The sequence below is a fragment of the Dromiciops gliroides genome, chromosome 2 (assembly GCF_019393635.1).
Source record: "Dromiciops gliroides isolate mDroGli1 chromosome 2, mDroGli1.pri, whole genome shotgun sequence".
NCBI lineage: Eukaryota > Metazoa > Chordata > Mammalia > Microbiotheria > Microbiotheriidae > Dromiciops > Dromiciops gliroides.
The window spans coordinates 316,241,039-316,267,269 of NC_057862.1; the positions used below are offsets into that span (position 1 = coordinate 316,241,039).

The 26,231-nt window shown below is 40.5% G+C and overlaps 1 protein-coding gene across 3 annotated transcripts in view; it reads left to right on the forward strand.

Annotated features, from left to right (window-relative positions):
• The window catches only part of SH3RF2 (SH3 domain containing ring finger 2), a 170,564-nt gene that overhangs the window by 50,916 nt on the left and 93,417 nt on the right, over window positions 1-26,231 (forward strand). For all 3 annotated transcript variants that reach the window (XM_043980358.1, XM_043980357.1, XM_043980356.1), the window contains 2 exons: window positions 10,952-11,221; window positions 22,831-22,926. In XM_043980358.1, the coding sequence (XP_043836293.1) occupies window positions 10,952-11,221; window positions 22,831-22,926 (366 nt within the window). The remainder of the gene's footprint in view (window positions 1-10,951; window positions 11,222-22,830; window positions 22,927-26,231) is intronic.

Consider the following 26,231-nt stretch of genomic DNA (forward strand, 5'->3'; position numbering starts at 1 on the left):
TCCAGGCTGTTTTGTGAGGAAAGTGTTTTATGAATCTTTCAGGTGCTATATTAGCATGAGTTTATCTTCTCCTCCCTCTCCTCTTCCTCCTTCTCCTCTTCTTTTCTCTTTTTCTTACTCCTCCTTTCTCCTCCTACTCTTCCTGCTTCTCTTCCTCCTCTTCTTCTTCCTCATCCTAGGGTCCCTTTCACATTCTTACAGCTGAGTGGATTTTAAAGAGATGCTCACAGGTTCTTGGGTTTGTCTCTCTCCCAATGATGAAGCTTCAAGTCTTTCAAGACTGTCATAAAATCTTCTAAATATAAGCCCTTACAATGGAAAGGACCTCTGTCTCCTGGTAGATAGTGAGGCAAATGCAATGACCTCCCCAGGTTTCTCATGGCAGCTGTGATGCAATGGAAACAGCAGTAGATTTGGAATCAGACAGATGTGGGTTCAAATTTCAGTTTTGGTACTTAGCTACTTGATGAATTTGGATGAGTCATTTAAGCTCTCTGGGCCTCCTTTCCTAGTTTATAAAATGGTATTCTAATAGCCATACTACCTACCTGGGAGACCTTTCATGAGGGTCAAATGAAATAATGGTTTAAAAGGACTATACAAATATCAGATAACATTACTTAATGTCGCCATCTCACCAAGGTAGCCACTTGAGCTATGATAGATAAAATATAAACTCCTTGAGAGCAGACACGATTTCATTTTTGTCTTTCTATCCCCAGCACCACATAGTAGGTGCTTAACTAATGTGTGTTGATAGAATGCTTGATTATGCACCTACCTACCCTTCATTTGAGGGAGCATCTCCATAACTTTGCTTATCCAGAGGAACAGAGCAAGCAGTGGGAAATCTTAACTTCTCAGATAACCTTGTCATACTGAAGATACAGCTGTGTATCTGGTCTTTCTTTCTACCACATAGCCTGTGGCTCCAGAGACAGCTGCTTTCCCACATTCAGAAACTGACTTTCACTCCTAGTTTTCCCCACCCATCCACCAACACTGTTCACTATTTCTTTCTGGAGGGGAAAAAGCAGCTTCCAAATAATTGGAAGAGGGAGAAGGAGAATATGGAAAGAAGACCGCCTATATGTAATCAGAGATGTTTTGCCGCCTCAAGGAGGCATTTTGCTTTTGTCTTTTGTCACTCCGCATGGTAGCTTTGGCTTAATTTCCCATGCCAAATGTACAAAAGAGGATGCCGTTTACAAAATGCCCTGCCTATTGGGAAGACTCACATTGAAGTTGGAAAAATTGGAAAGCATCAGAGGTGCTTCATAGTAGTTCAGCTTCCAACCAAGCTGGGTGAGGTGTTCCTTACCCATTGTTAGTCAGGCCACCCACATACCATCTGCTCATCCCCTGGGAGATGTTGCTGCCCACCTGGCTCCCTTTGAAGTGAGGAGAGAGAGAGAAGGCGGGGATTTGGCTAACAAAGGGGTTACAATGTCTCCTGTTAAGATCTCCAGGCCTCCAATGCCTATCCTATTTCAGAGGTTATTCTGATGTGAATGGAAGATGAAGGCACCCTGGGGGAAATTTGGAGAAAACAGATTAAAAAAAAAAAAAGAACTGATTGGTGAGCCAAAAAGAAGTTACTTTGGCCCTGAGCAGCTTCTTTATAACTATAGTCTGTTTGTGCCTCCTTATCTCTGTCAGGCAACAATATCCTTGTGAGTTTGGGAAAATGCTTGGGCTTGCCAGGGGAAGCAGAGATTCTGCCCACTGACAGAATGGAAGAGAAAGGAAAGAGAGAAAAACAGGTCCAATGTAAAAGGAAGACAAGACACTAAGGAGGGATGAGAGACCAAAGAGAATAGTTATAACCTCTAAGGTGTGATTGGGAAAGACCAGAGTAGGTGATAAATCTCTGGATGGTGTATGCCTGTAGATGATGCAAAGAGTGGAGGAAAGTAGCATCTGCCCAGAACAATGGTATTTCAGAACTTTCCTAGTATCTACTATAAATCTCTTCCCAGTGGCTCTAGAGGGGATTTCGGGGCAGAGCCAAGGTGGTGAGGAAAGGCAGTAAGCTCTCAGAACTCACAACACGATCGCTCCAAAAAACCTCCAAATAATGTCATAAGACAGTTCCTGGAGCAGCAGAACCCACTGCCACTAGAAAAACTTAATAAATGAGTCCAGCAAGGGGGCAAAACTAATCTTCCAGTAGCCAGAAGAAAAGGGACAAGGATAGAGAAAAGACTCAGAGGGAGAGGGAAAACAAGATAGGAAGCTGAGAAAGAGTACTAGAAACTTGGGGGGATGGAAATTTGGGGCCTTTTAAGCTACTAAAGTCAGGAACCACATGTAGAGCAAACCAAATGTGTATTCCCGCCTCACCACCACCCCAACTACCACCATGGCAACTGAGACAAACCTAAACTGAAACTTTTTCACTTAACCTGCTGCTATCTAAGTTACTTACCCCAAAAAGTAAATTGGACCAAAATTGGTTCAACAAAATGATCATCTCTTGCATGACACAGCCAACTTCAAATCCATTATCTACTACACTGACTTCAATGTCAAAATAAGAAACTATTTCAGGGCGTGTTATCCTGGGCAAATCACTTGACCTATCTGATCTTCATTTTCCATGTCTGTAAAAATGGATGGGGAGGAAGTGATAATCCTTGCTCCTGTTTTATGGAGGTGTGATGATCAAATGAGGTCATGTATGGGAAATTGCTTTACAATCCTTAAACCACCACATAAATGTTATTACTATTATCATTATTATAATCAAAGAACCACATAAAGAAGAATTGATATTAGTCATTAGGCAAAGTCATTGGATCTCCTGAGTACCCTTGAAATGTAAAATTCTTTATAGGAAAAAAATGAGCAGAGAATAACAGGAATTCCACAGATAAAAAATCTCATATCTATACTCCAAATGCAGAAATTTCCACTATCAAGTGCCTTACAGATAGAGATGATACTTCGGATTTCATTGTTAGGGAATTACTTATACACTTGCAAAAGTCTTGGTACAGATTTAAACTATTAGATCATAAAGGTATGCTAAGACTTTTGGGACACCCCATGTCCTAAAAATGATATAGAGTGAGGAAATTCCGTTTATTAGTATAAGTCAGCACTTTCTCAGTAATTTAAGAATCAGATAATTGCTAGAGCATAGGGAGTTTAAATGATTTGCCCAGGATCATACAGCCACTGTGTGTCAGAGGCAGGGGTTAAACCTATGTCCGCCTGCCTTCTGGGACAGCTCTCTATCCACTACTCCACACTGCCTCTTTAGTAGTCAGGGGTTACTTAAATAGCCATGGTAACATGAGCCTCTTTGAAGTTTATTGCTGCAAGCAGTTTGGGATTCACTGGAGTAGCCAGCTCAGCTTGGATGTATTAAGTGAGCACTGTCACTTCCCACCTCCCATCTCTCCTTGGCAGAAGAATAGGGAAACACATGCAGCCTGGTCTGGGCCATCAGCACTTTCGAACATACCACTGGCATATTGCTTTGCTTGGAGTCCACTGAGAAGTCTATTCTAATATGACTGTCAAAAGGAGAGGCAAAGTCACTCAGCAGTCAAAGTTGGATGGTTGTGTGGTCATTTACCTTAGTTTTCCCTCAGTAAGATGAAATAGTAATAATGGAGACTGTGTTGCTCTACTTTTCTTCAGGTCCTTATATAATAATGTCCCCAAGGCATCATGTCTAACCCTATTGGTTTTCTTTTGTCTTTTTTTCTTCACCATTTGTTCATTCTTTTCTCATAGAATCCAACAAAGATTTATTAAGTGCCTATTTGCAAGTCATTATGCTAGAAGCTGAGAATTCAAAGTCAAGCCCCCCCCCCAAAAAAAAATTCTGTCCCCAAGGAGTTTACAAGGGGGGGGGGTTAGAGAGATGGGAGGAGAAAAACAACATTTAAACAGCCCCACAATAATTTAGGGAGAGCCCTATTGAGGAAAGGCTTCCCATAGAACATGGCTCAAGTGAACTTTAAAGGAAACTGGGTAGTCTAAGACAAAGTAGTGAGGAAAGAATGAATACCAGGCCTGAGTACAATCCATTAAAGGCATAAAGATGGGGAGATGGAATGCTGAGTTAGAAAACAAGTTGGCCAATTTGGCTTGAATGTAGACTGTGGAGAGCCACCTCCCAATATTTCTAGATGGTCTCAGGGAAGAAAAGAATAATTAATTCCTTCATAGATTCCTCTTCTAGCCACCCTTATGACAAATTCAATAGGTAATCAGTTGATTGAGAACACTAGTTTTGGTTTTTGACCGAAAGATGAGAAAAATCAAGCCATCCTTTTCCTTTTAAGTGTCTCTTAAGGTGTTGGGAAGTAAGTAAATGGTGAAGAGGCAGCTAGGTAGTGCAGAAGGGGTAGAGTACTGAACCTGGAGTGAAAAAGACTTGATTTTAAATCTAGTCTCAGACCTGCATCCTTGCTGTGTGACCCTGGGGAAGTCATTTTGCCTCTGCCTCAATTTTCTCATCTGTAGAATAGGGTTAATAGTGGTACATATCCCCTGGAGTTGTTTTTTTTTTTAATTAATAAAGTATTTTTTTCCCATTACATGTAAACATAGTTCTCAACTTTTGTTTATACAAGCTTTCCAATTTCAGATTTTTCTCCCTCCCTCCCCTCTCCCCTAGACGGCAGGTAATCTGACATAGGTTTTATATATATATATACACACACATATATATACATATATACACACATAATAACATTAAACATATTTCTGCATTAGTCATGTTATAAGAGAAAAATCAGAGTAATGACCAAAAACCTCAAAATAGAAAAACATCAGCACCAAAAACAAAAGAAATAGTATGGTTCATTCAGCATCTATACTCCACAGTTCTTTTTTTTTTTTCCTGGATTTGGAGATCCTCTTCTATCATGAGTTCCCTGGAACTCTTCTGTACCACTGCATTGGTGAGAAGAATATAGTCCATCACAGTAGATCAACACTCAATGTTGATGATACTGTGTACAATGTTCTTCTGGTTCTGCTCATCTCACTCATCATCAGCCCACACAAGACCCTCCCTGGAGTTGTTTTTAAGGTCAAGTGAAATAATATTTGTAAAGCACTTTGTAAGCCTTAAAGTGCAATGTAAATGCTAGCTATTGTTATTATCATTGTGAAGACCTCGCCTATGTTCATTATCAAGGCAGGCTCTCAACAGAGCTCAGGCCTTTCTCCCTGTGCCAAAAGGGATATATATTTTTTACATTTACTTTACCCACCCATTCCTTCTCTCTTCAAGCAATGTACCATTTTTCTACCCTTCCAGATTGTAAATTAGCTTAGGAGGGGTAGTTTGGTATAAGGGAAAAAAAGAGCTAGTTTTGGAGTTGGAGGTGGTGGTTGTTCTGAGCTTTCATTCTTATTGGACTCTTCATGACCCCACTTTGGGGTTTCCTTGGCAAAGATAGTGGAGTAGTTCGCCATTTCCTTCTCCAGCTCATTTTACAGATGAGGAAACTGAGGCAAACCGGGCTAAGTGACTTGTCCAGGGTCACAGATAACAAATATCTGAGGCCAGATTTGAACTTATGAAGATGAATCTTCCTGATTCCAAGCCCAGTGTTCTATTCATTACACCATCTAGCCACTGGAGGACCTAGGTTTGAATCCTGACTCCATTACTTACTACTTGTATAGCCATCGGCAAGTCACTCAACCTCCCTGGGCCTCAGTTTCTCCATCTGTAAAATGAGGGGAGGTCAGACTAGATGACCTCTAAGGTCCCTTCCAACTCTGGTCCTAATGTGGAAGTTGAGCCACCATTGTTAGTCACTTCCAGACAGGCCTTGCTTAGCCTCTTCTGAGAGCCATGCAACAATAGCCACTGATTACACACTTACTGTGTAGAAACCCCTGTGGTGAGAAGAAACATTGGAACAGTGGAGAGGCTGCCTTGTAGTCAGGACTACCTAGGGTCATATCCGATTTATACATACCGTGTGACCCTTAGGCAGTACTATGTGACTGTAAGTTGCAGAACAATGACTAATCTGAAGAGTGGAGAGATTTTCCTTGCCAGGAGATCCTAACATCAAAAAAATCACAGGTCTAGGTTAAAAAATATTGTTTGGCACTAATCTAGGCACTGGGGACATAGAGACAAAACAAAAGACAATTTCAGCCTTCAAAGAATTCCCATTCTAATCAGGGGTGGGGTGCGAATGTAATATATACATAGATAATCTACTAATAGTGTGAATTTCTTGTACTTCTTTCATACAATATACCTTAAACTTTTTATATAGCTTACCTTTCCACATGAAGTTTGTTTTTTCTACTCATAGTTCCTCATTGGAAGATATGATTGTACCAAGTTAATATAGGCAGCTAGGTGAGGTGGCTCAGTAGATAGAATGCTGAGCCTGGAGTCAAGAAGACCTGAGTTCAAATCCAGCCTTAGATACATACTAGCTGGGTGACCCTGGGCAAGAGACTTCACCTCTGTTTGCCTTAATCCACTAGAGAAGGAATTGGCAAAGCATCACAGTATCTTTGTCAAGAAAACCCCATGGACAGTATTGGTGTGCTGTGGTCCAAGGGGTCATGAAGAGTGTTAAGGCTAAAATTCTAGCTAAACTGTCTAAAATATCTAATGAGTGGTCGCCAATAAATTATAAGCTTTAGCAAGAGTTAGACTTTTAAGCATTTATTAAGGAGAATAAGAATTTGGTAAAGAGAGAGAAAAAGGCCTAGATTCCTATCTATTAAAGGGAGAGCACATTTCTAGCTCCCTTCTCCGCCAGAGTCCAGAGGCAAGAGCCCGAGAGCGAGCGCCAGTCTCTTCCTTCCTCCTCCCACTAGCCCGCGTCACTTCCTGACTCCTGGTCTTGCCCTCAAAGACCTTCGCTTCATGGGCAGAACTCTTCTACAGTTAAGTCTCCAGCAGGTGGCGTCATTCCAATCGTTACAAGAGTCAAACATGACTGAACAACAACAATCAAGTTAATAACTCAAGGCATTCCAAGTGGAAATACCACACCAGAAGGTGGTGGCATCTTTCCTATATGAAGAGGCATAGATAATTGTTTCTATGCATTCATCAACACAATTTTCTTCTTTCCTTAATGTTTTATTTTTACATCACCTTCATTTTTTAATATATCCCTCTCCCCTCCCTTACCCAGTGCACCATCCCTTGTAACAAAGATTCAAAAAGAAAAAAGCAGTTCAGAAAAACCAGCCCAAATATTAACCATGTCTCATGTCATATGTAATATTCCACACCCAGAGTTCTGCCATACTGTAAAAGCAGGCAAGAAAAAACCCAAGTATGCCATCCTCATTGATACCTCCTCATCCTCTCCAGGTGAGCAAATTAGGTAGGAACCAGAAGCCACTGAACAAATTCATCACTAAATCATTACTGGTTATAGCCCCAGCAAAGAATGTCACTTCCATTTGAGACACACATTAAACTTCAGTTTGGACAGCCGCCATGTGTGAAGAATGTTGGGAAGGCAATTTGGTGGCTCTCTGACTGGGCAGCTTCACGGTAGGGGGCAAGAGAAAACAATTACAGATGATTAAAAAAAAAGTTACCAACAATACATCAGGTGATAGTTTATTGGGGTCTTTGAGCCATTTCCCCTAGAGGAACCATTTAGGCTGGGATGGAATTAGCCATCTGAGTCTCTTCGGTGTTTGACTTTTATTTGAGGGCCTTGAAGTTAAATAATTCATGCTAATAGTCTCAACAGCAAGGAGAACAAATTGTCAGGGCTCCAGAGATGCATTTCCATTACAAGGCACAGCCCTGGATGAAGTTTGTGATGAAAAGCCACGTTAAGTGGTTTTCGTTTCATGCCCTGATTTCTCTCCGCAGCCTGAGAAAGAAAGTATCATGGCAAGAATGAGGATGGGCTCGAGTGGCCCAGGGGAGAGACTGCCCAAAATGATGCTTGAGCCGATGAATAGGATTTTCACATTAAAAATAGCAGCCAGAAAGTCATTTAACACAACTCCGTATTGAGGAGGGGGTGGGAGAGGAGTGGAGGTGGCAGCTGCAGTTGGAGGTGGGATTGCTATTAATTCTACCTGGGGATTTCAAAGTTCAAGCGTCTTCAAAGAATCTTAAACATTTTCTGAAATTTAAGTTGGAGGTGTAATTGCTCAGCAGTCATTAAACCACGTGTGCCACCTGCACTTGCAATCATTTTCAGAATGGGAAAGGAAAAGAGCCTCCCTGGCTTTCCCCTCCACATGCTCTTAGAACTCCATTCTGGCATTGGGATTTGGGTGGGAGAAGGCCAAATGCAACTGCATAGTTTATTCCATATGCATTTATTAAGCACCTATTTTGTGACTCCTTTTTTTTTTTTTGGTGGGGCAATGAGGGTTAAGTGACTTGCCCAAGATCACACAGCTAGTAAGTGTCACAAGTGTCTGAGGCCAGATTTGAACTCAGGTCCTCCTGAATCCAGGGCCAGTACTCTATCCACTGTGCCACCTAGCTGCCCCCTGTGATTCCTTTTTGACTAAGTACCCCTAAGGTGGGAGATGATATTAACTATTATCTGTATGCCATTTCATAGACATTTCTATTATCAGATGAGATAATGTATAAAGCACATTGCAAGTCTTAAACCCTAGCTCTTTAGTATTATTATCTCATTGGAGCTTCTGCAACAACCTGTGAGATAGGTACTCCTGGTGTTATTATCTCATTTTACAGATGAGGAAACTGAGGCTTAGAGAGGTCAGTCATAATAGCATTTACATAGGACCTTAAGGTTTATAAAGTACCTTATCTATGTAATCTGATTTGAGTCTATATTGGGAGGTCCGTGCTGTTATTACCCCCATTTTACAGATGAGAAAACAAAGTCTGAAAGGAGTTCAAGTGACCTACTGGCTCATAAGCTAGTAAATGTCTGGGACAGGATTTGAATCTAGGCCTTCTGTGTGACCTTGGACAAGTCCTCCTTTCTCGGCCTCATTTTCCTACTGTGTCAAGTAAGGGGGTTGGACTTGATGATCTCTAGATTTATTATCCCATGACTCCCAGGCTAGCATTCTCTCTGCTGTGATGGCAGCCTTCACCAGATCCTAGGCCAGCCTTGAGACAAACAACTAAAGGGAAAAAACCTTCCTGTTTTGTTCAGATTAATATGATTGCCACATCAGCTTCCACCTTGCTTCTCAAATCTCATAAAGCACTTTGTTTCATACTCCTCCTATATACTTATTGGCTAACATCTATTAAAGTTGTTTCTGTTAGTCTTATCTCCCTACTTGATGGTAAGTTCCCTAAGGTTAGGGACTGTGTTTATGTCCCAGCTTCTATCTTCCCTGGCACCAGGTTGATGATGCATACATTGTTGTTCAGTCATGTCTGACTCTTCATAACCCTATGGAATGTAGCACGCCAATACTAGTAGTCTATGGGGTTTTCTTGGCAAAGATACCAGAGCAGTTTGCCATTTCCTTCTCCAGCTCATTTAACAGATGAGGAAAGGAGGCAAACAGAGATGAAGTGACTTGCCCAGGGTCACATAGCTAGTAAGTATCTGCGACTGGATTTGATTGAACTCAGGACTTCCTGACTCCAGGCCCAACGTTCTATCCAATGGGCCACCCAACTGCTCACACATAGTAGAGGCTTATGAATAAATGTTTGCTGAATGCATGAACAAATGAATTAGTAAGTGAATGAATGAATTTTAAACACTGCAAAGACAAAGAAAAGAGCACAAGGCAGCTACTAAAGTGATGATTCTACACCAGTTCCTTTAACAGTCCTTGCTCCCTCCAGTCACTTTTGAAGATTTGCCTCAGCCCTTGGAAATCCCCTGCTCTCATTTCTGCCTGTGTCCACAGCTTTCCAGGGTAAGGAACAGCTTCTCAGGATAGCTGGCTGCGCGCATGGATGGCAGAACCGGCTCAACTTGGTTTACTCTTCTTGATTCCTTCCAGCGCTTCCATTCCCTCTACTCCCAGCTCCTTCACTCTTTCACTGCCTGTGCTCTCTCTAGCTGTCATTCTTTCTCCAGGAGGTTATTTGATATAAAAGTGTGACTACCTAATCCAATCTGCAAAGTGAATTTTCAAGTTTTTCTATATCCCTAAGCCACAGAGAGTTGTTCAGAATTCCTTTTGAAATCATCATGGCAGATTCATGAGATCTTTGGAAGAGTTCAGTCAGTACCTTCAACACTTCTCTCATGAGCAGCCAGGCTATCTGGCATGAAATCAGACTGTTTCATCATCCCAGTCAGGAAAATAGAAGTAAAATAAGAAAGATGACATAAAATAAAATAAATTTACCCCTTACACTGGAGAGATCTCTATGAAACTCCATTTGGGTTGTCAAACTTAGTCAAAAAGTCTGTAAACTGTATTGGGAGTTTATTATCTCTCAATAGAAAAAAAATCAACTTAAAAAAACTGTGATTGATGGGGGCAGCTAGGTGACACAGTGGATAAAGCACCAGCCCTGGATTCAGGAGGACCTGAGTTCAAATCTGGCTTCAGACACTTGACACTTACTAGATGTGTGACCCTGGGGCAAGTCACTTAACCTTCATTGCCTCACAAAAAACAAACAAAAACCTGTGATTGAATTGATAGATTATTTTGAGTGATGGACATTTGACTCAGGCTTCACAGTGGTTAAAACAGTCATTCATGCAGAAAAAAAAAACAAAGTTAAATAATAGAATATAGTAATACACATTTTTTTCAAAGTACTTCTATATCTATTATTTCAGTTCTTCCTCATAGCAACCTGTGAGGAAGGTAAGCTATATAATTATCTTCATTTTAGTGATGGGGAAAGCTGACAAAGAGGAGTTAGGTGACTTATCCAAGGTCACACAGTTGATTGAAGTCCGTCAAAACTAGAACATTGTCAGATCCAAGTGCATGTCATCTCATCATGCTACCTCTCTCTCTTTTTTTTGGAGTCAGATGAAGAATTTTCCACTTTGCCTCCTCACAGGTGCCAAGAGCAAAAGCCCTATGCAATTACAGAGGGCAGAACCCAAGCGACCTGAGGTTCAACAAGGGAGATATCATCCTCCTTCGAAGACAGCTTGATGAGAACTGGTACCAAGGAGAGATCAATGGCATCAGTGGGATCTTCCCCACCAGTTCAGTAGAGGTCATTAAGCAGCTTCCACAACCTCCCCCACTCTGTCGGGCTCTTTACAACTTTGACTTGAGAGATAAGGACAAAAGTGAGAACCAAGACTGTCTGACTTTCCTCAAGGTAAGGGGATGGGGTGGAACAGGGGAATCTATTAAGGCTATTGGCAATAACTAGAGAGTGAGGGTTTATAATGTTATTTTAAGAGAATTTTGTTTTTTTCTAAAAAAAAACATCATTGACTGGTGGGATTGTCCTTGAAACAAGGCTGAGGCTGGTTGTCTTGGGAGAGGAGCAGAGTTATGCTTGGGAAATGTTTACTTATCTACTTTCTGATTAAATGTATGCTCACATATAATCGGCATTGTTAACATTTTCTCCATAGCTTTCTTAAGCCTTGAAATTAACAAAATGATAAAACTAAGTGCTGATTTATAGCTTGCTCACCTTTGAGGTATAAATAAATGCTCACACTGAAATTTTATGATGGGCAAACAATGGACACTGGTTCTAGTTGGCTCCAGATACCCCTGAAAGAACCAATGATTGTCACAATGAACATTATGCTAAGTATCCAGGAGTCACTAGGCATATCTAAAATGTAACAACCCAAGGCACCACCATTCACCAGGTGGCAGTTATTTAAATATGGTTCCTAGAAGGAAATTCTAGGCTCTATGAAACTACAAAACTAGCTTCATATTTCCAAATCTGTTAAGAAAAAGTGTACATCATTTAGCCCCATTAAAAGAAATCTTGGAGGCAAACTCAGGAAAAGAAAGGTAAGGGTATTTTATTTAGCACACCAAAGCAGCAAGCAATTGGGTGCGGCAGGCCCCATTCAAACTATGATGCTGCTTTTTATAGACAGGAGTAAATAACTTCTATATAAGGACTGGTGCACTAACCAAAGTAAGCTGGATGTAGTCAAGCAGGTGACAGAAAGATTAAAAATTGATATCTTGGGTATAAGTGAACTTAAATGGATGAGAATGTGTGGATTTAATTCAGGTGATCATTACATATACTACTGGGGGCAAGAATCCATTTGAAGAAATGCCATAGCCCTCCTAGTCAATAAAAGGGTGAGAAAAGCAGTACTGGGGTATAATGTTAAAAATGACAGAAGGGGGGCAGCTAGGTGGCACAGTGGATAGAGCACTAGCCCTGGAGTCAGGAGTACCTGAGTTCAAATCCAGCCTCAGATGCGTAACACTTACTAGCTGTGTGACCCTGGGCAAGTCACTTAACCCCAATTGCCTCACTAAAAAAAAAAAAAAAAAATGACAGAAGGATATCTATTTGAATCCAAGGCAAACCGGTTCAACATCACAGTAATTCAAGTCTATGCTCAAACCACTTTTACTAAGGAGGCCAGAGTTGATCAGTTCTATGAAGACCTACAACGTCATCTAAAAATAATACCCCCCAAAAGATATCACGTTCATCATAGGGGATTGAAATGCTAAAGTAGGAGATCAAAAAATAATTGGAGGGGGCAGCTAGGTGGAGCAGTGGATAAAGCACCGGCCCTGGATTCAGGAGTATCTGAGTTCAAATCCAGCCTCAGACACTTGAAACTTACTAGCTGTGTGACCCTGGGTAAGTCACTTAACCCTCATTGCCCCACTAAAATAAACAAGCAAACAAACAAATAAATGAATGAATAAATAAATGATTGATTGATTGATTGATTGGAATAACAGGTAAGTTTGGCCTTGGAGTACAAAATGAAAAACTTCCCCTGCCTTCAGGAGCTTTCAAGTACTACTAGAGAGATACCACATATAATAAACAGTTAAATATATACATGATAATTTGAAGAAGAGGGAGAGAGTTTCATCAATGAAGGGCATGGGGGCTAGGGGGAGGGGACAGTTTGCACAAAAGGCACTGAGATAGGAGATTGGAATGCTGAGTTCAGGGAATTATGGGAAGGAATATTTGCTTAGAATCAAAATGTCTGAAGGGAAAGAATGTACAATAAACTCAGAAGTGTGGTTGGGAGGTAAATACCAAAAAGCCATCAAGTTTTTTATCCTAAGAACAGTGGGAAGTTACTAATGGTTCCTAAAAAGCAGGGGAAATGATTTAATCAGACTTGTACCGTAAGAAAATTATATTAGCAGTTTTGTGTAGAAAATGGATTGAGGAGGAAAGAGATCTGAAGCAGGGAGAGCAGGTGGAAGTAAACAAGCATTTGTTAGGTGCCTACTATGTACCAGACACTGTGCCAACCATTTTACAGTTTGATGCTTACAACCCTGGGAGGTGGATTTTTATAGCTGGGGAAACTGAGGCACACAGAGGTTAGTCAGTCAATAACTTCCCCTGCTCCTGAAGGCAGGGTAAGGAAGTTTTTCATTTTATACTCCAAAGCCAAACTTACCTGTTATTCCAATTATTTTTTGATCTCCTCCTTTAGCATTTCAATCCCCTATGATGAATATGACGTCCTTTTTTGGGTATTATTTCTAGGTGATGTTGTAGAACTTCATAGAACTGATCAACTCTGGCCTCTTTAGTAAAAGTGGTTGGAGCAGAGACTTGTATTACTGTGATGTTGAACAGTTTGCCCTGAATTCAAATAGATGTCATTCTGTCATTTTTAACATTATACCCCAGTACTGCTTTTCTCATCCTTTTATTGACTAGGAGGCCTACTGCATTTCTTAAGCACACACTATGTGTCAGGCACTATGTTGAGAACTGAGGATACAAATAGAAATAAAAACAAAGACAGTCCCTGCCATCAAGAAGCTTACGGTCTAATGGGGGAAGGCAGTACGCAAAAGGAAGCTGAAAAGGGGGGAAGAGGAGGCATGATGGAGAAGTCTAAAACCAGTATAGCTATTGGGAAATGGGGAGAAGACTGTGCTGACCCCTGTCCTTAAATAGATGCCATCGAGTCCATGGCCCAGTACTCCAGTCAGAAAATCCAATCAGAAGGGCAGAGGATACTGATGAGAAATGGGTAATGAGGCAGATTCAATCTTGCAAGATAATGAGATTTCCCAATGATGAGGCTGAATGACTTGACCAAGGTAACACAGCTGATAAGTGACTACAATCACATTTGAACTCAGATCTTGATTCTAGGCCTAGCTACTCTATTCACCCAGCCACCCGACCACTTACCAAATAAGAAGGCTGTTATAATAATTCAGGCAGGAGGTGGTGAGGGCCTGAATGAGGGCCCTCCACTCCATGTGAGTAGAAATGGATGTGAGAAATGTTGTGGGGTAAAATCTACAAGTCTTGGCAATTACTTAAAGAATGGAGGAGAGGGAAGACTATGAATACTCCAAGGTTGTGAACCTGGGTGACTAGGTTAGTGCTACCCACAACAAAATCCAAAAAAGTTTGAAAGATGGGTGCATTTAAAGGGGTAATATAACAAGTTCCATTTTGGTCATATTGAATTGGAGATGCCTATAGCACATCCAGATTGAAATGTCCAATAAGCATATGATGCTGTGGGCCTGACAGGTTTAGAAGAGAGTAGGGCTGGATTTATAAATCTGGCAGTTATATGCATAGGGATGGTAATTGGACCAAAGAAAGGTGATGAGATAGCAAAAAAAAAAAAAAAAAAACAGCATAGAGAAAAAAGAAGACGGTCCTTGACAAATCTCTGGCAGACACCCATGTTAGGAAGGTAGGGAGTGGATGATAATTCAACAGAGAGAAGGCAGCATCAGACAGGTAGCTACTAGAGGCTGAATAGAGCAGTGTCATGAAAACCCACTGATGAGAGAGTATCTGGGGGGAGGGAGTGGCTAACATTGTCAAAAGCCACAGAGGGGTCAAGAAGGATGCTGCTGAAAACAAAGCCACTGGGAATAAGCAATTAAGAGAGCATTGTTAATCTTGTAGATGGCAGTTTCAGTTGAGCAGTGGGGTCAGAAGCCAAATTGGCACCATTGAAAAGTGAATGAGAGAAGTGGAAGTGGAGCCAGGGAGTGTAAATGGTTTTTTCTAAGTGTTTGTTTGTGAAAAGAGAAAGGTATAGAATAATAGCTTGAGGGTAGGCTCCAATGAAGGCTTTTAAAGGATGGGAATTATTGGGACATATTTGAGGGCCCTGGGGAAAGCAACAATGGAATGAAAAGGCTTAAAGTTTGCAGGGCTGGAGACAGATTTTGAGTCTTATCAATTCACTTGGATCTCCATTGCTGGGCCGAGCTATGGATATCATCACCCTCTTTAAGGCATTTTCGCTAGCATGGCTCTGTGCTCAGGCCCTTTAAAAACAAGGCTCTTATCTCCACCTAATATGGGCACCTGGCCCATAAGTTCATTTTTCATTGCTCCCTATCTCCTTGTTTGGAGCCATATGGTTTTATTTTCTTCTTGACTTTGTTTTCCTCTGTTAAATGACTAACATGTTGCCTCAACTTTCAAAAAAAGGCCCACATACTCTTACTTTAGCATTCCTGGCTCTATTGTGTCTCCCAAGGGAGGCCAGAGCCAATACAATGTAAGTTAAGTCTAAAATAAAACATGTCATGCGTAAGTAGAAATTTCAATCCATATCCTAATCACTCATATTTATATAGCTCATTATAGTTATAAAGCACTTCATTTTTTACATCTCTCCTTTGATCCTACCAGTCCTTGGAAGTAGGTAGTACAGATATTATCGCTATTTTACAGATAAGGAAACTGAGACTCAGAAAAATGAAATGACTTACCTAAGGTCCCACAGCTGGTAAATGGCACAGTCAGGATTTGAACTAGGTCTTTTAACTTCAAGTTCAATACTCTTGCCATAATACCAGGCTGCTTCTCTATTATATAAGTAATTCACCAAGAAGTCTGTCTGTAAATAGGACTAATCACCATCTACTTTTTGCATGCAACTAGTAGCATCTCTCCTAAACCTCCATCATCTCTAGTACATATATCTATTAACAGCTATACATTATTCACATTTAATACACATATAATCAACCCTTCTATTCCTTCCTTCATCAGGATCCATCTCCAGTCATCCTGTTCTATGTTTTGCCACTGGACCCAGATGACCTTGGAGAAGAGAATGAGGCTGGTGACTTTGCACAGCCCTGCCTCACTTAAGTCCAATTCACTTGCAAATCAAGATATCACCCTCTTGATATCATTGGTCCCCTTAGAAAATGAGGACAAACATCAATTGACCAACCCCTCTAACCATGTAACAGATAAATGTCTGTTGAATTGAATTGAAAAACATTTAGTACACACTGAAACCCAGGGAACAATTATACTTTCACATGCACAAAAGTAAACACATAGTTATACCACTCATGTTAGAAACATACAACTGCACCCAAACATATACCCAACAAAGGGTATTGGGAAAGGCTTCCTGAAGGATGTGGCCCATGAACTAATATATACCCATGCTACAACCTCTCCCTTCCTAATCACTCCTTTTAAAAATGAGGTAGCTAGGTGGAATGCAAGATTGGATAAGCAGGGGAGAGAGTGAGTGTGTAAATAGAGCTGAGAGAAGTACAATACTGGGTTAAGAAGTAGAAGAAGGGAGATGAACAAGGAGAACATAGAATACTTGTAAAGGGGGAGGATGCATAGAGAACTCCTGGGAAAAGAATATTGTTTCCCCAGGGCTCATCATCACCTCTATGATTTGTGCCAGTTGTATTACACAGGGAACCATGGAAAGTTGTGTAGCAGAGTTGATTGGGAGAACAGAGTTGCTGGGTCATCCCAATGAGACTTAGCTGTGTGACCCTGTGCTGGAGCACACCCCCAGGTCCATGGTAGCATAAAACATAAAGTATGAGATTTAGAATCAAGAAGACCTGAATTCAAATCATGCCTTAGATACTAACTAGGGATATGACCCTGGCCTCTCTGTGCTTCAGTTTCTTCATCAGTAATATTAGATTGGATTAGATTAGATTAGATTAGATTAGATTAGATTAGATTAGATTAGATTAGATTGGATTGGATTGGATTGGATTGGATTGGATTGGATTGGATTGGATTGGATTGGATTGGATTAGATTAGATTAGATAGCCTCTAAAATTAATTCTGGTTCTAAAAGTTTTTCCCAGTGAGATTTTCATTGAAAGTATCTTTGCTGATTTGGAACTATGGTCAAAGGGCTATAAAACCATGCATACTCTTCAACAAAGCAATACCACTACTAGGTTGGTATCCTAAAAGAGATTTTTTGTTTGTGTGTTTTTTTGGTTTTTTGCAGGGTAATGGGGGTTAAGTGATTTGCCCAGGGTCACACAGTTGTCTGAGGCCAGATTTGAACTCAGGTCCTCCTGAATCCAGGGTCGGTGCTTTATCCACTGCACCACCTAGCTGCCCCCTAAAAGAGATTTTTAAAAAGAGTTAAGATCAAAATTGGGATGATGCCCATCAATTTGGCTGAATAAATTGTGGGATGAGATTAGGATGGAACACTATTGTGCTGTAAGAAATGATGAGCAGGGTGCTATCAGAAGGACTTATGAAAAATGAAATCCATGTACAAAGAAAGAACTGATGGTATCTGAATACAGATTGAAGTTTAACTTTCTTGTTAGTTCCTTTTTTTGTTTTGTTTTGGTTTTGTGGGGCAATGAAGGTTAAGTGACTTGCCCAGGGTCACACAGCTAGTGTCAAGTGTCTGAGGTCAGATTTGAACTCAGGTCCTCCTGAATCCAGGGCCGGTGCTTTATCTACTGCACCACCTAGCTGCCCCCTAGTTCCTTTTTCTAAAGTTTTTTGTTGTCTGTTTTTTTTTTACAACCTAATGTGGAAATGTTTTGTATGACTGCACGAGTTATAACTTATATTGAATTGCTTGAGTTCCTAAGGGGCAGTGGGCCGGAAGGGAAAAAGAGAATTTGGAACACAAAGTTTTAAAAATCGATGTGAAAATTTGTTTTTACATGTAACTTGGGTCAAAATCTAAATAAATAAATATTTTAAAAAGAAACTATTTTTGCTGGACAAATTTCTACCAGTTGCATGTAACAGCCATTTCACACAAAACTGGAACACTTCTCTATAGGAATTTAACCTTTATTATGCTCATTCCCCAAACTTTCACATTTCATTCTGAGGAATAAAAATGTGAGTTATTTTGCTTAGCTTTTTGTGTCATTTTTTTTTTCTCCTTTGCCAAATGTCTTTGAGTAGATCAAACCAAAGTAGACTAAACAATAATCCTGGCTCTACTTGAACTTAGTGACTCAGAAAAGGGAGTTTGTTTGGTAATTTTATTTCCACATCAATAGAAACTAGTTTTCCTCCTCCTAGCCCTCAGATCTGATAACTTCCTTGTACTTTCTCTTTGGAAACTGAGGTTTACATGAGTTTCCTGGAATTTCAATGCCAATTTCCTGGTTTCTCTAAGATGCCTAAGGTGGGCTGTATTGGGCCTTAAATTTACAGCTAGATGCTTTCATAAAGTCTTTCTCCAATCTACCTCATCCTGCCACTCCTCAGGGCAGCCTCAGCCTCACACAAAATTAGCTGTGTGACCATGGGTGATTTATTTAACATCTCTGTGCCCCAGCTTCACCATCTGTCCTCTGAGGTCCCCTGTAGCTTTATTTCTATGATCCTATGATCTGTCATGGACTTATTATGATCTAGTATCATAGATTTAAAGCTGGAAGGTACAGCACCTTCACTTGATAAGTGAGAAAGCTGGGGCACAGAAGATTAAGTATCTTGTCCAGAGTCCCCACACTAGGAATGTTTGAAGCAGGGTATGAACCCAGCTCTTCCTGACTCTAATTATAGTACCATCTCCACTACACCAAGATATCTCATAAATGCTCTTTGGGTTGAATGAATGAATGCATTCACGCCAGGTTCTCAAAGCTTATCCTACGACATTACTAGCTCTGACAAGTTCTAACAATCTAGGAAATTTTAAGTATAAGTCTGGTGCTGGCCCTTGTGTCTTTTTTATTCTCATATTAGCACAGCAGAGGTTGGATAAGGTCATTTGTCTGTGGACCAGCCTAGGTAAGTTTAGAGAGGCCAGACACTAGGTGATGAAATTTTTGTGGCCACAAACAACTCATGATCACACTCTGCATGAGCAAGGGAGAACCCTCCGCACTGATGAAATCACAGGGGTGTAGCTGTTTTTTTAAACAAATGGAAGTACAGTGAAACTTAATTTGGGGACAGGGTCAAGCTACCTACATGTGGCAGACCAGGAAAAGACCTCCCCCCTACCCCACACATAAAGTTTTCAGAACTATCAGAGAATTGGTATTCCACTCCCCTTTAAAAAAAAAAAATGTAAATAGTGCAAATCGGCCAGGACCCACACTGCTGTTCCACCAGCGAGACAATCCATCTTTCAACTATAGGCATTTTCCCTGGCTGTCCCCTGAACACCTTGGATTGCTTTGCCTCTTTATCTCTGCTAATTGGTCTCCTTGGCTTCTTTTAGTGCCAGATAAAATCTCATCTTCTCTACAGGAAGCCTTTCCCAACCATTCTTAATTCTAGTGACTTGCCTCTGTTAATTATTTCCTATTTGTCCTTTGTACATACTTAGATTTATTTGTTGTCTGCTCCTTTAGATTGTGAGCTTCTTGAGGGCAGGGGCTTGTCTTTTGCTTTTTTTTCTAATTCTCAGTGCTTAGCACCTAATAGGAACTTAATAAATATTTATTGAGTGAGGACTAGGTAAAAGCTCAGTTACCCTCCAGCCTAGAAAATGCCCATACTTCAAAATATCTTCACATTCTATATATTCTATTTCTACCCCAAGGACAAACAGAAGTTCACATTTGTCTTTGGGTCCTTCGCACCTCCCCTTTCAGGATCTCTTTTCTTTCCTCTTGGTAAGAATAAAACTGTAATGGTGAAATGACGGACATCAAGTAGAACTGATATTTGGGAGGAGGGAAACCTGCTTGATTGGTTCTTAAGTCACGCCATGTAGAAATCCACTTATGTCACCTAGATAGATGTGTGTGTGTGCATGTGAGTGTGTGTGTGTGTGTGTGTGTGTGAGAGAGAGAGAGAGAGAGAGAGAGAGAGAGAGAGAGAAAGAGAGAGAGAGAGAAAGAGAGAGAGAGAGAAGAAGGAGGAGGAGGAGGAAGAGGGAGGGAGGGAGGGAGGGAGGGAGGGAGGGGGAGGGGAAGGGAGGGAGGAAGGAAATGAAAGAGAGAATTTCTTTAGTGCTTACTATGGATCAGGCACTGTGCTAAGCACTGGGGATACAGATACAAGCAAGCAAGCCAGTTCCTCACCCTCCAAGGGATAACAAAGTAATGGGAGAAGACAATACATAAAGGGAGACTCGGGTGGGGGGAGGAGAGAATGAGGTATGTGTAGCAGCCTGTGCCTACGGCTGGGTATTGGAGGTCTGGTTCCTATCAAGATAACATGAAAAATCACCTCTCAGAGCCCAGCATGCCAGGGGTGGAATGCAAGGTTCAAGGGGGTGGAGAGGGAATGAAGTTGATGAGTACAGGTAAAATGTTCCTCTGTATTCTTGCTTTATGCCTATCTGTGCTGGACTTGGAGTCCAAAGACCTTCAAAACTCCAGGTTCTCAAGTTAAGGATGGTTGAGTCCCAATTCCTTCATTTACCAAGTGTGTGACCATAGATAAGCTTCGGTTTTCTTGTCTGGGAAATGGGGATAAGACCACTTGCACTACTTATCTCACAGGGTTGTTGTGAGAAGTTCTTTCTTTGCAAACCTTAAAGCAGTCTACCAATATGTGCTGTGATTGTTGTTGCTGTGTTGTTTTTGGCAGGTAGCACAGCTTAGTGAAGGCAGCTAACTGGCCCTGGGGACAAAGCACCGTACTTGGAATCAGGAAGATTCATCTTCCTGAGGTCAAATATGGCCTCAGACACTTACTAGCTCTGTGACTCTGGGCAGGTCACTTAACCCTGTTTGCTTCAGTTCCTCATCTGTAAAATGGGCTGAAGGGAAAGGCAAAGCACTCCAGTATTTTTGCCAAGAAAACCCCAAATGGGGTCACAAAGAATTGGGCACAACTGAAATAACTGAACAACAACAGCATAGCCATGTGAACAGAAAGGTCCGGGGGTATTGACCCCCACACCCCCACATATACTCATATACATATAGGAAGCATGGAATATTTTACCTGTCAGATTTATGGATAAGGGAAGAATTTATGATCAAACAAGTAATAGAGAGCATTATGGGATGTAAAATGAATGATTTTTATTATGTTATACACACATACACACACACACAAATCAGGCCAATTAAAGCAGGCAATTGGGGTTAAGTGACTTGCCCAGGGTCACACAGCTAGTAAGTGTTAAGTGTCTAAGGCCAGATTTGGACTCAGGTCCTCCTCAAATGAAATTCGAACTCATGACTCCAGGGCCAGTGCTCTATCCACTATACCACCTAATTGCCCCTTGTTTTAAATTAGAAAGACCTGAATGCATTTGTAGATATAGTAGATGGAAAGGATCCAGTGACAGGCAAGAGATTCTTGTTTGTATTGCTTGATCTATTTCCTTTCATTGGTTTTCATCTCGCAAGGCCCTATAGCATTCTGTGCCATGATGCAATCGTCAAAATATCATCTGTCAACAGAAACCTCTGAAGGATCTCACCGTCTATGTGGAATTCCTCTTTCATTTGTACTCTGGTGAACACTGTGTGAGAGGCTATATCTCCCTGCTTTGCACTTTGCTTGCTTTTTATAACAAAAGAATTGTTAAACAAGTTTACCTTCTTAGTTGCTTCAATCAAAGAATCCAGTCTGATCTTACCAAGAGCAAAGGAACATCTTGTTGGCTGGGCTTCTTAGATCTCTCAAATTCAGTGCCTTTTTGGTAGTGAACAAAAAGTAACATCTTGTATCCTGTTTAGCTCTTAGTCATGGGGCAGCTAGATGGCGTAGTGGATAAAGCACCCGCCCTGGATTCAGGAGGACCTGAGTTTAAATCTGGCCTTAGACACTTGACACTTACTTGACACTTAAACTTCATTGCCCCACCAAAAAAGAAAGAAAGAAAGTAAAAAGAAAAGAAAAAAAAAGCTCTTAGTCATTAGTGACTACGAAGATGGGGTCCGCTGTGGAAAATCATTCACAAAAAAACCCCAAACACCTCCCTGTTTTCTTTGGATATTTTCATAAGGATTTTATAGAGATGAGAAAGTAAGCATATGGGTCAATAGTTGTTAATATCTGATTTGTCTTTGTTGGGTAATGGTAACTTCTGTATCTATGAATGGTTCCATTTTTCTTTTTGTAATCTCCACTGTTAAAATATTTTGAAAATAGATCCCTGAGAACCTTTTAAATTGTTGCCTCCAGCTCAAATTCCTTCTCTTTCATATTTGGTCAGGTCTAGCCACTCTTCCTGAGTTAATTTTCTTTTGTTCCATTTCCACTTCCTTTCCCTGAGTCATTTCCAAGTTTCTGCCAACCCCTAAGCAAAATGTGTAATAGCTCTGGGTCATTTTCTTAGGGCATTACAGTAGAACCTACTCACCCCAAATCAATTTGATCCTAACCTTAAGAAAGTGAGCAATGCTCCCTATACCGGTGTGGGTGTAGGGGAGGGGCCGGAAGAGTAAAACATCTACTCTAAAGCTGGGTGTTTGTTGAATGAACAACCAAATATTGTGTGGGCACACACGTGGAGGGTTTGAAATTCCTTGTATCTAACAGCTGGAAATCAAAGTGAGCCTACATTAAGTAATCTGTCACTTATCAAGGCTGACAGATAATGTGGAGGATGATACTTTCTCTCTTTCAGGATGATGTTATCACTGTGATTAGCAGAGTTGATGAGAACTGGGCGGAAGGCAAATTAGGTGATAAAGTCGGCATCTTCCCCATCTTGTTTGTAGAGGTAAGTGATGTAGAAGCCTAAGCTAAGTTAAACCCATGGAACTACTAAAATAATCAGCTTAGGGTCTCTTGTTAACCTTCTCCAAGAGCAGAGATGCCAGAATGAGATATCTATTTGAATTTTAGCCTATTTTAGATTGAGAGCTAGAGGTAATGAAAATAGATTATCCATTCGTTCATTCAACACCAATTTATTAAGAATGGATTATGGGGGACAGCTAGGTGGCACAATGGATAAAGCACTGGCCCTGGATTCAGGAGGACTTGAGTTCAAATCCGGCCTCAGACACTTGACACTTACTAGCTGTGTGACCCTAGACAAGTCACTTAACCCTCACTGCCCTGCAAAAAAAAAAAAAAAAAAAAAAAAGAATGGATTATGTACAAAATGAGAGACAGCATGGTATAATGGAAAAAGAGCCAGCCTTGAAGTCAAAACCTACCTCTAATACTGGCTGTGTGACCCTGAGCAAGTCATTTAACCTCAGGGTTAATTCTCTAAGCCTGTAAATTGCAGAGAAGATGCTGACCTGAATTAGTAGAGAAAGATTCCTTACCTGGCAGTTCCCTATACAAATGAAATCACCAATTCAGTCCCTGTCCCTATGTACAAAACAAAATACCACTGAGGGGGACACAAAGACTATTAAATCATTGTCTCTGTGTTCAAGAGGCTTGAAATCTAGTCAATGCCAGGATAAATTATCTATTGCTCTATTATTATACTACCTCTTTCCCAGAGTCAAAATGCAAAGGCAGTTAGGTGGCCCAGCTCATGGAGCACGGGGCCTAGAGTCAGGAAGACTTAAGTTCAAATCTGGACACAATCTCAGACACTTATTAGCTCTGTGACCCTGGGCAAGTCACTTTAAAGTCTCTCAGCCTGCAGTGGATAGAGCACCGGCCCTGGAGTCAGGAGTACCTGAGTTCAAATCTGGCCTCAGACCCTTAACACTTACTGGCTGTGTGACCCTGGACAAGTCAATTAACCCCAATTGCCTCACTTAAAAAAAACAAACCATAAAGTCTCTCAGCCTCAATTTCCTCATCTGTAAAATGGGATAATAACAGCAACTAACTGTCTGGGTTATTGTGAGGGTAAAATGAAATCATATTTGTAAAGTGCTTTGCAAATTTAGTCCACTATATAAATGCTAGCTAGCTATTAGTAGTAATAATAATAAAAGGGAATTCAGTCATTTCATTGGTTATTTATAAAAGTAGTTATTAAGTTAAAGAGTATGATCCTTGTCTTCAAAGAGTTTTCACTACAGTGAAGATGAAATAAAGACAATTGAGTAGGCTGAAGGGGAGATGGATACAGAAATGTATAATGAGATATATATACATATATATGTATATGTGTATATATATAATTTATATAAGTAGTTACAACTGTAAAAGGACAGCAAGGTGGCACAGTGCATAGAGTGCTAGACCTAGAGTCCAGAAGACCTGACTTCAAATCCAGACTCAGATACTTCCTAGCTGTGTGACCCTAAGCAAGTCACTTAACCCTGTTTGCCTCAGTTTCCTCATCTATAAAATGAGCTGGAGAAGGAATGGCAAACTACTCCTATATTTTTGCCAAGAAAACCCCCAAATGGCGTCACAGAGAATCAGAAATGACTGAAACTAACTCAAGAATGACAACAACTTTATATAAAACTAAAAAGTTTTTCTGGAAAGATTAGAATGACTAGAGTAAGCAGGGATTATTCTGGGAAGAGTCTCTAACTTTGAAGGCAGTTTGTGATCTGACCCCATCCTACCTATCTAACCCAATTTCTCACTATTGCCAAACATGTTCCAATAAGGCCAGTCTATTCATTGTATCACCCCATTCCCACCTACCGACACACATTTCCACTCATGCCTAATGCCACCTTCTGTGCCTATGTTCATAATGCTCCCTCCTTATGAAATGTCTTTTCCCCTTCTTTTCCCACCTTCCCAAGTCCTACCCATCCTTCAAAGTGCTATCCATCTCCATGAAGTTTTCTCTAACAACTCTGACTTCCAATGATCTGTTCCTTCTCTGAGCTCTACCTCATCCCTAACCCTATAGTTTTGCACTAAATTATGTTCTGTCTGGGATTATCTAATTTTTTCCCATGTCCAAATCTTGTCTCTTCAAAGAGACTATAAGGTCTGTGAGGGTGTCAGATTTTTTTCCCATAGTTCTTGCACAGCCCTAGGTATATCATACATGCTGAATAAGTGTTTGTTGATGATTGGTTGATCAAGCTTATTATAGGGATTGATTTTCACTACTCCCTTTAGAATTTGAAGGGTCATTTGGGATACTGTAGAATCAGAACTGGGGGTGACTTTAGAGGTCACGTACACTCCAGCCCTCGCCAAAACAGCATTCCCCTTTGCAACATCTCTAAGGAGGTTTCTGATCCTTCAGACTTGGCTTGAAGAACTTTTGATGATAAGTAACTATGGCAGCCCATTCTTTTGGATAATTCAAATTGTTAAGCAGGTTTCCTTACATTAAGCTAAAATCTGCCTCTCTGAAATTTTCCCATTGGTCCTAGTTTTGTCCTCTGAAACCAATCAAAAGAAGTTTTATTTCTCTTCCACATTCCTTCAAATATTATGTATAGCTATAATGTCCCCATTGAGCCTTATTTTCTGTAGGCTTACCATCCCCAGTTACTTCAACTGAACATCTTATATCCCAGTTTCTTGTCCCTAGCTTTTGCTTTGCTCATCACTGGACTCTTTGAATTGTATTTCTTCTCACTAACATCTTCCTCCTTTCATCTCTCCTGTATAGCACACAGTAAGCACTTAGTAACTGCTTGATTGACATATTTATTGTCCTCCCCCATAGAATAAAAGCTTATCAAGGGTAGAGGCTATCTTCTTTATTTATATATTGTATTTCCAGTGCTTGGCACATAGTAAATACTTAATAAATGATTATTTATTTCTATAATATTCCCCCTTCTATAATTCTAGTAACATTCCTTTTTTGAAAGAAAGAAAAATCTTTTTAAAATAATATTTTTATTCCCAATTATATGTAAAAGCAATTTTTAACTTTCTTTTTTTTTTTAATTTTGAGTTCCAAATTCTGTCCTTTCTTTCTTCTCCTTCTCCCCACCCTAAAACAGTAAGCATCTGATGTAGGGTATATATGTACAACCATGTAAAACATATTTCCATATTAGTCATTTTGTGGAAGAAAACTCAAACTAAAAAAAGAAAGAAAGTGAAAAAATAGTATGCCTTGTTTTATATTTAGACACCATCAGTACTTTCTCTGGAGGTGGTAGTAACTTGTCTAGAAGAAAT